Source organism: Primulina eburnea, chromosome 6 (assembly GCF_022965805.1).
Source record: "Primulina eburnea isolate SZY01 chromosome 6, ASM2296580v1, whole genome shotgun sequence".
NCBI classification, from domain to species: Eukaryota; Viridiplantae; Streptophyta; class Magnoliopsida; order Lamiales; family Gesneriaceae; genus Primulina; species Primulina eburnea.
In genome coordinates, this window is record NC_133106.1 from 17,013,787 (window position 1) to 17,029,180 (window position 15,394).

At 36.4% G+C, this 15,394-nt stretch overlaps 1 protein-coding gene across 1 annotated transcript; it reads left to right on the forward strand.

Moving 5' to 3' along the window:
* Positions 1-13,913: 13,913 nt before the first annotated feature.
* Positions 13,914-14,375, forward strand: LOC140835350 (uncharacterized). Its single transcript, XM_073200839.1, has one exon. The coding sequence runs from the start codon at positions 13,914-13,916 to the stop codon at positions 14,373-14,375; it is 462 nt and encodes a 153-aa protein (XP_073056940.1).
* The last annotated feature ends 1,019 nt before the right edge of the window (positions 14,376-15,394 follow it).

Genomic DNA, 15,394 nt, shown 5'->3' on the forward strand with positions numbered 1-15,394 from the left:
CCAAGCTCTTGGAGCTTGTTTGAGACCATATAACGCTTTGTTCAAATAATAGACATGATCAGGATAGTTATGATCGACAAAACCTGGAGGTTGTTCAACGTAGACTTCTTCCTGAAGTTGACCATTTAGGAGTGCACTTTTCACATCCATTTGATAGACTTTAAAGTTCTTGAAGGATGCATAGGCAAGAAATATTCTGATTGCCTCCAGTCTTGCAACTGGTGCATATGTTTCATCATAATCAATTCCTTCTTCTTGTCTATATCCTTGTGCCACTAGCCTTGCTTTGTTGCGCACAACTGAACCATCTTCATTCAGTTTGTTTCTGTACACCCATTTTGTTCCTATAACAGTTTTAAAAGCTGGTCTTGGAACTAAGTTCCAGACATTGTTATGAACGAACTGATTTAGCTCTTCTTTCATTGCATTAATCCAATTTGGATCAACAAGAGCTTCGTCAGTTTTTGTTGGTTCTAATTGAGATACAAAAGCTGAATGAGTAAATAGATTGAGCATCTGATTTCTTGTTCTTACTGGATCAGATGGGTTACCTATTACCAGTTCTGGAGGGTGTGATTTCTTCCATCTAAGTTCAGCATTTGTTGCTACACTGTCAGCAAATTCTTCGTTAGGTAACTGAATGTTCTCAGTTTCAGTTGGAGCTAATTCAGTTGTTAACTGATTCACATTAGTTTGCTCCACTAAATGATTGTCAAGATTTGCTTCTAATTCAGCTGGTTGATCCAATATCTCAGGTTCAGATGTATGAAGGATATTTTGATTATTACGACTTTCGTCTGAGTCATCATCTTCCAGACTGATATCTGTAAATTGATCAGCTAGCTCAACTTGATCAGTTGGCTTATCAATTAGTGTCGTTTCATCAAAATCAACATGTGCAGATTCTTCAACATTTAAGGTTTTCTTATTAAATACTCTGTAAGCTATGCTAACTGATGAATATCCAAGGAAAATTCCTTCTGCAGATCTTGCATCAAAAGCCTTTAAATAATTTTTACCATTATCATGAATGAAGCATTTACAGCCAAATATTTTGAAGTAAGTGATTATGCTTTTTCTTCCATGCCAGATCTCATATGGTGTTTTCATGTGGTTCTTATTAATCATCGATCTGTTCTGAGTATAGCATAAAGTGTTTACTGCTTCTGCCCAAAATCTTTGAGAAATACCAGAATCAGCAAGTATTGTTCTAGCAGCTTCTTTAAGAGTCCGATTTCTTCTCTCAGCTACACCGTTTTGCTGAGGTGTTCTTGCTGCTGAGAGCTCATGCTTGATTCCAGTATTTTCTAAAAAGCTTGAAAGTGTTTGATTGATAAATTCAGTTCCTCGATCAGATCTGATTCGATCAATTCCAACTGATTTTTCATTTAAAAGTATTTTGAAGAGTTTAATCAGTTGTGCAGTCGTATGGTCTTTGGATTTGAGAAATATAACCCAAGTAAATCTTGAAAAGTCATCTACGACCACCAAGGTGTATTTTATTCCCCCTAAGCTCATGACTGGTATTGGACCAAAGAGATCCATGTGCAATAATTCTAAGCATCGGGATGAAGATTTACAGCCTTTGTTTTTGAAAGAGGATCATACTTGTTTTCCATACTGACATGCTGAGCAAAGTTTTTCTTTTGAAAAATTTATTTTGGGCAAACCGGTTACAAGTTCATGCTTACTCAGATAGGCAAGGGATTTAAAATTTAAATGATTTAACCTTTTATGCCACAACCAGTTTTGAGATGATTTAGATGCAATAAAGCATACTGGTGTATAAGGTTGATCATTCCAGCTGACTTTGTAAGTGTTTCCACACCTTTTGCCAGTTAGAATGATCTCTTCAGTTGAGTTTTTGAATGAACAGGAGTGTTTGTCAAACTGAACTGAGAATCCATTATCGCATAACTGACTAATACTTATCAGATTATACTTGAGATTCTCGACTAATAAAACATCATTAATGGTGAAGTTACCATGGATAAGCTTACCCTTACCCACAGTTTTACCTTTGGAGTTATCCCCAAAACTGATGTTTGGACCAGTGTATTTGACCAGTTGAGATAATAAATTTGAATCTCCTGTCATATGTCGTGAACATCCACTGTCCAAATACCATATTGATCCAATGCTTGTACCTATTTTCTGCAATTAAACACAAAATAAGATTTTGGTACCCTTTTTTTTTTTTATTTGGGTCCAAAGTTGATTAGTCCTTTAGGAATCCAGACTTGAATCAGTCTAACTGACCGTCCTGTTGCTGTATTCCATATGATCCTTCCTTGTCTGTTTGTGCTTGGTGTATGGCGTGTGGATGATACAACATGTATCTTGCCCTTTTTGTTCAACCTATATCTTTTCTGAACTGGCTTACTGTTGTAGTAGTTTGAGTAGCCATTTGAATATTTTCTACTAAGAGTTTTTAGTTGCTGACTCCATGAGTCAGTCTTACTTTTTGGATTATACCCAATCCCACATCTCTTTCCTTTATTCATATTCTGAGATGGCTGTTCAATCAGTTTACTCGACTCTGCTTGTTCTTGTACCATAACTGATTTTACAAAGTGAATATATTTCCCTTTGTTCATATTCAGTTTTGGTTGAGTATCTTGGGAAGACGAATCATCTTTACTACAGAATCCTAAACCAGTTTTATCTTCAACTGATTTTTGAGAATTCTGTATATTAGTGAAAGCTTTAGATGATTTGTTCCAAGCCTGAATAAGCTCATTGTGCTTTGAATTTTCAAGCAACAATTTTTGAATCATTAATTAATCCCTGCTTCTTTCATTTCTGAGTTCAGCAATCTCCCTTTTCAGACTCAACATATCAACTGATTCATCAGTTTTTGTCTTATTGTCTTTGGGATCATCTTGCTTTGCTCTGATTTTTTCAAATGATAAGGCAAGCTTTTGATACTCACTGACCATGTCATGAAGAGTTGATATGAGTTCTTCTCTTGTAAAATCAGTTGAACTAAAATCAAATACCTGCTGATAGTTTGATTGATCTTCTATGTTATCAGCCATCAGACATTTTACTTCTTCTTCATCCTCACTAGAACTGTAAGAACTTTCTGGTTCTGACTCTTCGCTGTCAGTTTCTGCCCATTTGGCTTTGCTATCTTCAGCTAGGAGTACTTCATATTTCTTTCTGTAAGGCTTCTTGTCGTCCTTAGATCTCTTCTTATGCTCATACACTTTCTTCTTTCTTTCAGTTGAGACTTGATTGTCCTTTTTCGGCTTGAGACAGTTAGCAATAAAGTGACCAGATTTGCCACAATTGTAACATACATTAGACTCTTCTCTAGAGTTGTTTCTTTGATAATTCTTCTGAAAATTTCCTTGATTTTTCCTCATGAATCTTCCAAATTTCTTAATGAATAGTGACATAGCATCATTGCTCAGTTGATCAGTATCTTTCTCAACTGAACCAGTTGGTTCACTTCTAACAGCAGTCAAGGCAGTAGTTGCTGCTGTGGTAGAAGGTTCCCCTTCTCGAGTTTGAAGTTCAAACTCATATGCTTTCAGGTCAGCAAATAAATCATGAAGTTCAACTTTGTTCAGATCTTTTGATTCCCTCATTGCCATAGTTTTGACATCCCATTCTTTGGGAAGTCCTCTGATTACTTTCAACGCTACTTCTTTATTTGTATACACTTTTCCAAGTGCATTCAGTTCGTTGATGATACAGCTGGTTCTTTCATCACATTCGTGCATTGTTTCTCCAATCTTCATTCTGATGTTGTCGAACTTCTGCATAGCAACTGAAAGTTTGTTTTCCTTGGTTTGTTCATTGCCTTCGCAAAGTTGAATTAACTTCTCCCAAATTTCTTTGGCGGTTTTGCACATTTTGATTTTACTGAACGTTACTTTGTCCAGTGTCTTATACAATATGTCTTTTGCAACATTGTCTAGATTTGCCTTTCTCTTGTCCTCAGTAGTCCACTCATCTCTGAGCTTTTCAATTCGGTGAGGTGCCCCTTCAGTAATAGCAACAGCTGTGTTTGCTTTCAAAATCTTCATGGGTCCGTCGGTTATAACGTACCACATGTCATCGTCTTGTGCAGCTAGATGAGCCTGCATTCTTATTTTCCAATCATCGAAATCTTCTCTGGAGAACATAGGAATCTTATTGAATGAGGACATAGTGATCAGATTCAGTATAGATAGTCTTTGATAGGATATGCCTTGCTCTGATACCACTTGATAGGATCGGTTATTGACTAAGGAGTGTTTAGAAGGGGGGGTTGAATAAACACTTCTATGAATATAAAAGTTCTTTTAAAAAGATAGTTCAGTTTTATTACAAACTGAACAAAATATCCCGTCGGTCAATAACAATCAGTTAAACTGAATAAGCAATTGCGGAAAATAAACTGATTGAAAGATAGAATATCTAACTGAAAATGAAAGGCTGCAGTAAAGACAACACAATATGTTTCTGGATGTTCGGAGATTTGAATAACTCCTACATCACCCCTTCTATCTCAAGGATAGGATATTCACTAAAAGACTTTGATCGAGTACAACACTTGTACAGACCCACTTCAGTTAGGACTTATCTATTGCCTAAAATGAAACTCTTAGTATAATACAATGATCTCTGTAAGTAACTGAACTTTAGCACTTGTTGAATTATCAATATTACAGAGTGCTAGTTTGCTCAACTTGTAGCCTTGATTGCTACGAATAAGTCTAATAAGAGTGAGCTGAGATTTTGACAGAGTAATAGCAAGTTTGAAATTGATAGATCGTTCTTGTTCTTCAACTGCTCTTTTGTCATATTTATAGACTTGTCTTTCAACGGTAACTTTGAATTTATGTATCCGTTGATTGCTTCTTCAATATTCCTTTGGGCAATGTTCTCTTCATTGATTGTGATACGGCGTCTTAAACGCAATAGCCGAAACACATTGTTCTATGTTGTAGTGATCGAGGTGCGACTTTCCATTTTCAGTTGCTGATATGATCTTTCCCGAGGTATCTTCAGTTGAGAGATTTTAATATTTTCGGCTGACTTTTTAACTGATCAGTTCTCAACTGATCAGTTTGTGTTAACTGATTTCAGTTGATAAGTCCAGCTGCCAAATCAGCTGCCGAATTTGCTTTCGCGTATTAGACGATTTAATCAATTGATTTATGTTTTTGTCAAACTCCAGAATTTAGTTTCCAACATACAACAACAAAAACAACAACAAATCACATAAAATCTGCTGAAGAATAACAAAATTTCAAGTTAAAAATAAGTAATAAAAGTACAATAAATTGCACTTATCAGTCACTGAGTGTGATTCAGATTTTGTGTTGATTTATGTGTCGGATTTAATGCATGATATATTCAGAGTTATGTTGAAACGTCCTGCTCATTTTATTGCTTTAAAAGTACTAGAAATTTTTTTTTTTAAACCTCACATAGCATTCGGCCGAACTATAAAATTTCATAAAATATTTCTGACATCATTTTAAAATAAACAACCGACTAACATTTTTCTAAATCTGAAAATAACATTTGAAAAGTATAGCCCATACTATAACCTCTCAAAAATCATTCATAATCATGATAAAAGTCATAAAATCTTTTAACATAAATCATAACATATATGCGGAAACTAGCGTCGGTCCTCGGGTCATTTGCGCCTTCAGTCCAGTCGGATCAACCATCAAGACCTCCATTAGCATTATCATGATAACCTGCATCCATCACACCTAGTGAGTCTAAAGACTCAACACACCATAATCTTGATAACGAGTAATACGTAATACAGTCAACATATAACGGTGAAAAATACTTGTACTTAAAATATCTTGTTCCATGAAGATGCATAAAATTAAACATAATCATTTTCATAAACATTTTCATGATGCATAAGACTTTAAATAAAAACATTTTCATATTCCTTTTTCATAAACATTTTAATAAACATATCCATGTCATCATCAACATGTTCATATACATATCATCATCAACATATACGTATTCTTTTTTCCTTTCGTTGAATTCAGATCGTTAATTGTGACTTTCGTGTTCATCTACGTCTACGTCTACGTGTTGGGCGATGGATCCATCTACATGTAACCACAGTACTGGGCGGCGGGGACACCAGAAACACTCTCACCGGTCAACTGGGCCTTGGCCTTACGTATTAACATATCATCGTATACATCTACATGTCCGTATCCAAGGAAACACGATCGTCGGGCTCCCACTGGGACCATAACCCTCACGAAATTTCCAACATATCATCGTATTAGTCACAATAACTTCACTTCCTTCAACGTTTCATATTCTCATCACTTTATAAAAATTTAAACATGCATATAACGTTTTTCTTTTAAACCAAGCATGCAACATGTCTTTGAAATGTCCATAATTAAACCATAAAATCCATAAACGTTTTAAAAATAACATTTTAACATATACATATCCATGAACAGTTAAAATAACATTTTAACATATAAAAATTCATAAACATTCCAAATAATCATATTAGCATATAAAACAACATTCAGGACACTGCCATGACGTTTACTAATTTCTAGGTGTAAAATGACCGTTTTATCCCTAGACGTAAAATTTCACGTTTTTGACATTTTCTTAATTCCAATAACTCTAACATGTCCCAAATAATTATTTAAGCCTACACAAATTTTCTCATATTTTCATTTAACATAAATCGAGGACTTTTAAATTAATCTTTAAATAAGACGTATTTATGCGTTTTAATCCCGAATTAAACTAAACATTAATATAAAATTCCCAAATTAAAAACTTAGATTTATAATAATTATTTAAGCTTAAACCTAAATTTTCATGATTTTACAAAGCCTAAAACTAGGCTTTTCGATTAACTCGTTAATTGACGTTTTGTGCGGCGATTAAATTCCGAATAAATCCTAAACTCGTTATTTTGATCCCAATTTTTAACATAAACTTTTTATGATTTATTTTACCCTTCCAAGTCATGAGCCACCCCCGTGGACCCATGGAATCAATTTTTTGCCTTTTAATTTTCGTTTTTGACCCTTCGACGAACACACCGAGCCATCTCCCAATTTACCCGAGCCACGCCCGAGCCACCTCGAGCCAAAACCTAGCCAACCCATCTAGGGACCCTACTGTGCAAGCCCAGCCCCAAAACATGACCCTAACCCGCTCAAAAAGCCTACTGAACATGACCCAATTTTTTACATATGTGTGTGTCTTGTGTTCTAGTTGTATTAGGACTCCTAGCTAGCTTAGGTCACCTCCATCCGAGCCACCCCCAAGCCCAGTCGACCATGACCACCCCTGGACCAAGCCCAGACCCTACCCATGCCAGCCCACGCCCTAGAAAGCAAGCTGCGAACCCCTGGACTTCAAGGACAGCAACCTGCGCGTAATATACCATCCTCACGTTTCTGGTTCTTTCTCTTGTCCTGCTTGAACCAACCCCTAGCAGCCCCTGCCCCAACCTTAGACCACCTTCTCTAGACCCTAAAGGACCTAGTTCAACCCAGCCAAAGGCCCAGACCAAGCCCCATGAATCCCTGCACAGCAGCTGCACAAACGTGACAGCAAGTTGATCTCTCGGGTGGGAGTCCTCGATGGATGGGACTCCTCCCAGCCCACTTTTTTTCGAATCCTAGCATGGCTAGGACCCCTGCTCAGACCCCTCACGGCTCTGGCTAGCCCTGGAACCAAGCCCAGTCCAGCCATGCCAACAAGGACACAAAACCGAACTCCTTTACTCCCATGACAGCAACCTGGTCCCATCTTGTTTCCTTTGTCGTTTGCAGCGTTATATTGTGTTCTAAGACCCCTAAACTTGTTTAAAACACCCTTAATTCATACCCTAACCATGGAAGCCCCTTAACACCAATTAAACATGATTTTTGGATCAACAACCAAGGGTTAAACTCATGCATATGAATAGTTGCGAAAATATTCATAAAAACCTCATGCTTTTCATTCAAATATAATTTAAACAATAATATGATGTGATAGACGAGAAAAGGAGATGTATGGCGTGCCTTTGCGTAATATACGCACGAAAATCCATTGACGACGAAGAACGGGACGCAACGTTGGCTTGCTCTTCTTAGAACTTACGAAAAACCCCAAGGAATTCTCTTCTACCTTGCTGGTGTGTTGTGCCGTGAGTTGTGTGTATTTGAGAGAGTTTTGGTGATGGAAATTAGGGTGGCAGATTTTTCCCAAAGCTAGAATAGGGTTTTGTGTCTAAATAACAAATTAAATACTAGATTATCACTAAGTAGGCTTTTAGGCCTATCAAGCCATTAATTTAAGCCCATTAGTTTAATTTAGGATTTAATAAAATAATACCAAGGTTTTTCTTTAATTAAAATGTGAATTTATTAGCCGGGTTGCCAAAAAGCTCGTATTTTAGTTGAAAAACCAACCCCGATAAAATTTACATCCCGGCGTATAAAATCACCTCAAAACCCCTTTATTTTCAAAAATACTAAAAAGCATCACCCATAATTTAAATAATTAAAAATAATTATTTAATAAAATATTTTACATTTTCTTCAGCCCTCGGTCCCCGTTCCTCGGTCGTCGCTTGAATATTCCTAAAAAATACATTTTTATGCAGCCATATAGAAAATATATTTTTAAACATGCAAATATGCACAACATAATAAATTAATGCAATTAAAACATTTAATTAAAATACAAAAGAATTTAATAATGCATGCACGTGGTTTGCGTGGACTTTAAATTTTCGGGGCGTTACAATCTTCCCCCCTTAAATTGAATTTCGTCCTCGAAATTCGCCTATCCTTAATAACCCAAAGTTTAGTCTTAGTTCTAGTATCCCAAAAATCCACGCTTCCATTGCGCTATTCTGATAAAACTTAAACTCTAGAATGTCCTTACTTCTCCTTGATCCCAATTAAATTTTCCTTCTTAAATCCTTATTTTCAAATCGCAACTTAAAAAGACCCAAATGACTTGGTGTTATTACTATTATAACCTCGAATTTCAAATTTTCTTACGATCCCCAATATTAAAAGATGGATAACCAAACTTATCGTATATTATTTTCCTTAATTAATACCCAAAATGTTCGTCAACTTATCATATTTTAATCTTAAAATCCCAAACACATCCGCTTACGCTTAGATTTTCAAGCCTAATATCAATTCATCCTTAAAAACCCTTGATTCAAATTCATTATAATACTAAAATCAAGATATCCCAAGGTTCCAATCATTCTTAAAAGTCTAAATCCTCAAAAAGTCTTATCCTTAAAACCATTAAATTCTCACTTATTGCTAAACTAGTCTCCAAATTCCTTAACATTAATTCGACTAGTAACTATAAATCATAAATATTTCTTAGAAAATCTACGTGTTCCATAAAACATTCATAATATTCATGATTAACTTATAGCCCAAAAGTAAAACGTCAATACTAAAACCCAAAAATCAACATCGTCCAATTCCATCACAAAGCCAACATGCGTTGAAATCAAATAATTTCTTAATTCATATCGTATCACGTATGAAAATTCTAATGCATATTATCCTCATAATGCTATTAAACATGTGACGTGAACATATAATTCATGTACTTATGCAGGTAACATCATAAAATCATATTGAATCAAATAAAGCATGTAAAACTTACAAGTTGAGGCTTGACGACTGATCTTTCTGGCGCTGATGGTGGCACAACCCTTTACAGAATCATTGCTCTGATACCAACTGAAACGTCCTGCTCTTTTTATTGCTTTCAAAGTACTAGAAATTTTTTTTTAAACCTCACATAGCATTCGGGCGAACTATAAAATTTCATAAAATATTTCTGACATCATTTTAAAATAAACAACCGACTAACATTTTTCTAAATCTGAAAGTAACATTTGAAAAGTATAGCCCATACTATAACCTCTCAAAAATCATTCATAATCATGATAAAAGTCATAAAATCTTTTAACATAAATCATAACATATATGCGGAAACTAGCGTCGGTCCTCGGGTCATGTGCACCTTCAGTCCAGTCGGATCAACCATCAAGACCTCCATTAGCATTATCATGATAACCTGCATCCATCACACCTAGTGAGTCTAAAGACTCAACACACCATAATCTTGATAACGAGTAATACGTAATACAGTCAACATATAACGGTGAAAAATACTTGTACTTAAAATATCTTTTTCCATGAAGATGCATAAAATTAAACATAATCATTTTCATAAACATTTTCATGATGCATAAGACTTTAAATAAAAACATTTTCATATTCCTTTTTCATAAACATTTTCATAAACATATCCATGTCATCATCAACATGTTCATATACATATCATCATCAACATATACGTATTCTTTTTTCCTTTCGTTGAATTCAGATCGTTAATTGTGACTTTCGTGTTCATCTACGTGTACGTCTACGTGTTGGGCGATGGATCCATCTACATGTAACCACAGTACTGGGCGGCGGGGACACCAGCAACACTCTCACCGGTCAACTGGGCCTTGGCCTTACGTATTAACATATCATCGTATACATCTACATGTCCGTATCCAAGGAAACACGATCGTCGGGCTCCCACTGGGACCATAACCCTCACGAAATTTCCAACATATCATCGTATTAGTCACAATTACTTCACTTCCTTCAACGTTTCATATTCTCATCACTTTATAAAAATTTAAACATGCATATAACGTTTTTCTTTTAAACCAAGTATGCAACATGTCTTTGAAATGTCCATAATTAAACCATAAAATCCATAAACGTTTTAAAAATAACATTTTAACATATACATATCCATGAACAGGTAAAATAACATTTGAACATATAAAAATTCATAAACATTCCAAATAATCATATTAGCATATAAAACAGCATTCAGGACACTGCCATGACGTTTACTAATTTCTAGGTGTAAAATGACCGTTTTATCCCTAGACGTAAAATTTCACGTTTTTGACATTTTCTTAATTCCAATAACTCTAACATGTCCCAAATAATTATTTAAGCCTACACAAATTTTCTCATATTTTCATTTAGCATAAATCGAGGACTTTTAAATTAATCTTTAAATAAGACGTATTTATGCGTTTTAATCCCGAATTAAACTAAACATTAATATAAAATTCCCAAATTAAAAACTTAGATTTATAATAATTATTTAAGCTTAAACCTAAATTTTCATGATTTTACAAAGCTTAAAACTAGGCTTTTCGATTAACTCGTTAATTGACGTTTTGTGCGGCGATTAAATTCCGAATAAATCCTAAACTCGTTATTTTGATCCCAATTTTTAACATAACCTTTTTATGATTTATTCTACCCTTTCAAGTCATGAGCCACCCCCGTGGACCCATGGAATCAATTTTTTGCCTTTTAATTTTCGTTTTTGACCCTTCGACGAACACACCGAGCCATCTCCCAATTTACCCGAGCCACGCCCGAGCCACATCGAGCCAAAAACTAGCCAACCCATCTAGGGACCCTACTGTGCAAGCCCAGCCCCAAAACATGACCCTAACCCGCTCAAAAAGCCTACTAAACATGACCCAATTTTCTGCATATGTGTGTGTCTTGTGTTCTAGTTGTATTAGGACTCCTAGCTAGCTTAGGTCACCTCCATCCGAGCCACCCCCAAGCCCAGTCGACCATGACCACCCCTGGACCAAGCCCAGACCCTACCCATGCCAGCCTACGCCCTAGAAAGCAAGCTGCGAACCCCTGGACTTCAAGGACAGCAACCTGCGCGTAATATACCATCCTCACGTTTCTGGTTCTTTCTCTTGTCCTGCTTGAACCAACCCCTAGCAGCCCCTGCCCCAACCTTAGACCACCTTCTCTAGACCCTAAAGGACCTAGTTCAACCCAGCCAAAGGCCCAGACCGAGCCCCCTGAATCCCTGCACAGCAGCTGCACAAACGTGACAGCAAGTTGATCTCTCGGGTGGGAGTCCTCGATGGATGGGACTCCTCCCAGCCCACTTTTTTTCGAATCCTAGCATGGCTAGGACCCCTGCTCAGACCCCTCACAGCTCTGTCTAGCCCTGGAACCAAGCCCAGTCCAGCCATGCCAACAAGGACACAAAACCGAACTCCTTTACTCCCATGACAGCAACCTGGTCCCATCTTGTTTCCTTTGTCGTTTGCAGCGTTATAGTGTGTTCTAAGACCCCTAAACTTGTTTAAAACACCCTTAATTCATACCCTAACCATGGCAGCCCCTTAACACCAATTAAACATGATTTTTGGATCAACAACCAAGGGTTAAACTCATGCATATGAATAGTTGCGAAAATATTCATAAAAACCTCATGCTTTTCATTCAAATATAATTTAAACAATAATATGATGTGATAGACGAGAAAAGGAGATGTATGGCGTTCCTTTGCGTAATATACGCACGAAAATCCATTGACGACGAAGAACGGGACGCAACGTTGGCTTGCTCTTCTTAGAACTTACGAAAAACCCCAAGGAATTCTCTTCTACCTTGCTGGTGTGTTGTGCCGTGAGTTGTGTGTATTTGAGAGAGTTTTGGTGATGGAAATTAGGGTGGCCGATTTTTCCCAAAGCTAGAATAGGGTTTTGTGTCTAAATAACAAATTAAATACTAGATTATCACTAAGTAGGCTTCTAGGCCTATCAAGCCATGAATTTAAGCCCATTAGTTTAATTTAGGATTTAATTAAATAATACCAAGGTTTTTCTTTAATTAAAATGTGAATTTATTAGCCGGGTTGCCAAAAAGCTCGTATTTTAGTTGAAAAACCAACCCCGATAAAATTTACATCCCGGCGTATAAAATCACCTCAAAACCCCTTTATTTTCAAAAATACTAAAAAGCATCACCCATAATTTAAATAATTAAAAATAATTATTTAATAAAATATTTTACATTTTCTTCAGCCCTCGGTCCTCGTTCCTCGGTCGTCGCTTGAATATTCCTAAAAAATACATTTTTATGCAGCCATATAGAAAATATATTTTTAAACATGCAAATATGCACAACATAATAAATTAATGCAATTAAAACATTTAATTTAAATACAAAAGAATTTAATAATGCATGCACGTGGTTTGCGTGGACTTTAAATTTTCGGGGCGTTACATATGTTTTCTGATGTGATACGTTTTATGATTATCTATTTATGCTTTTATATCTGTTTATATGAAATGCATGTATACATGTTTTATACTGAGAATGTAATTCTCACCCGAGTTATCCGGCTGTTGTCTTGTTTGTATGTGTGCTTGACAACAGGTGGGACAGGATCAGGAAGAGGATGAGAGATTATATTTAGCGTGGAGATCCAGGCCCAGAAGCAGTGTAGGATTCAGCACTTGATGTATAGATTCTGAACCTAGTTGAGATAGATACCTGTAGTACATGTGTTGTACTTTTATACTGACATGTATAGTAGATAGATTATATTACGTTTTCGTATTTATAATTTAAAAAGAAAATTTTTAGTCCCACTTTTCTTAATTGTTATTTGACGGTAATAATGATTAAAACATGAATTAGCGTCCGGGTCCCCACAACAGGTGGTATCAGAGCAATAGGTCCAGAACTGTAGGTTTTTGAAACTGAGATAGAAGCTAGTGAGCGGGGTAGAATGAATTTTCTTTCCTTGCATGTGATTGCTAGCATGTATTTTATTATAATGTTGAATTACATTGTATATGCTAATATTGCAGTATGTGCTTACTGTTTTTGAAAATACATGTTACCTGAATATCTGAGTTGATTTGGTATTGTGTATTATTTGAAAATGAATCGGAACCCATTCTTGATCAGAGGTAAGCTGATCAGAAAGGGGACTGAGACAGATCTGTCTCATATGATTGCTGACTATTGTGATCATCAGATATTCCTCCTCAAAGAATTACAGAACGAAGTAGTACTACGACCAATCAGATGGATGTGTCAGAAACTCTGATGGAAACACAGTTGATGAGGTTTCATTCATTACAACCGCCGATTTTGAGGGGTATCGAGACGACGAGTGATTATGAGAGCTGGATAGATGATATAGAGATATTGTTTGATTCACTTGAGTACTCAGATGAACGTAGAGTTAAATTGATTGGGAATCAGTTAAAGGAAGTCGCAAAGAGTTGGTGGATTGCAACCAAAGAAGTTTTAGAGCAGCGTGGTACAATGATTACGTGGAAGATCTTCAAAATTGAATTCTATCGAAGATTTTTCCCAAGTTCGTACCGAGAAGATAAAAGGGCGGAATTTAAAGATTTGAAACATGGTCAGCTAAGCATTGAAGAATATATTGCTCAATTTTCTACCTTGCTACGTTTTGATCCTCACATGGCTGGGAATGATGAAGCGGTGACTGATCAGTTTGTTAAGGGATTGAATCCTTAGATATTGACATTAGTAAATACAGGCCGATCCTATAGTTTTGTTGATGCTCTGAGTAGAGCCAAGAGAGCCAAAGCAAGTCTGATGAGACAGAAAGGAGCTTCGTTTTTTTCTCCAGCATCGAGACCCCAGCAACCATCTCTCTGGCTTGAAATTGGTAGTAGTATTGGTGGAAAGAAAGACTATTTGAAAGCCAGAGGAAGACAGTTCAAGAAGTCTAGCAGCAGTTCTTCTAGCTCCGGTAGTTCGAGCCAGAACTATACTGGAGTTTATTGCAGTGCTTGCGGAGGGAGACATCCCACTGAGCAATGCCAGGGAGTATTTGGTAGTTGCCGTATCTGCAAACGACCATGACATTTTGCGAGAGTATGTCCACAGCGAGGTTCCCGAAGATTCTAGGGAGCAGAGGCATCTGGTGGTAGTGACCGAGGAACAGATCCAGGATGCACTTGATAAGGTACTGACAGATATCTGTTCTTTTATGATTTTGTTCCATATGTATTGGGAGACTCTTGTACATCCTAGACATGATTCTGTATGAATTGCATTGACATATGCTTTATTCTATTGGGTCTGTATGTACTGTAGTATTGGTTTCTTTATCTTTTGGGGGAAAGATTGATATCAATGAATTCTGTAAATATCGTATACTGCAGTAAAATGAGAATGAGATGGAGTTATACTATGTTGTACTTGTGTTGTCTGATTTGACTGCATTATGGTTATTAATGTGTTGACAAGTACAGAACTATTGTAGACTCTTGCCAGGAGATGGTAAGATTCAGACCTGAAATGGCCGAAGAATGAATAATATACGGTAAGGATTTTCGATTTAAAATTCCTTTGATATCTGTATTATTTATGACTCGATGAGTATCGAAAGGGATGGAGTAATTCCTTATGTATTCAGGTGATTACTAAAACTAAACGTATAATGGACTGATTTTCCAGTAGCAGGAGAATTGCTAAAGTCTTCCTAGATAAGATTCCGGGTTTGCCTTATATCAGGGAGAGTGATTTCA

Excerpts from the sequence above, each read along its gene's own strand:
- LOC140835350 (XM_073200839.1), top strand. The coding sequence starts at position 13,914 with ATGGATGTGTCAGAAACTCTGATGGAAACACAGTTGATGAGGTTTCAT.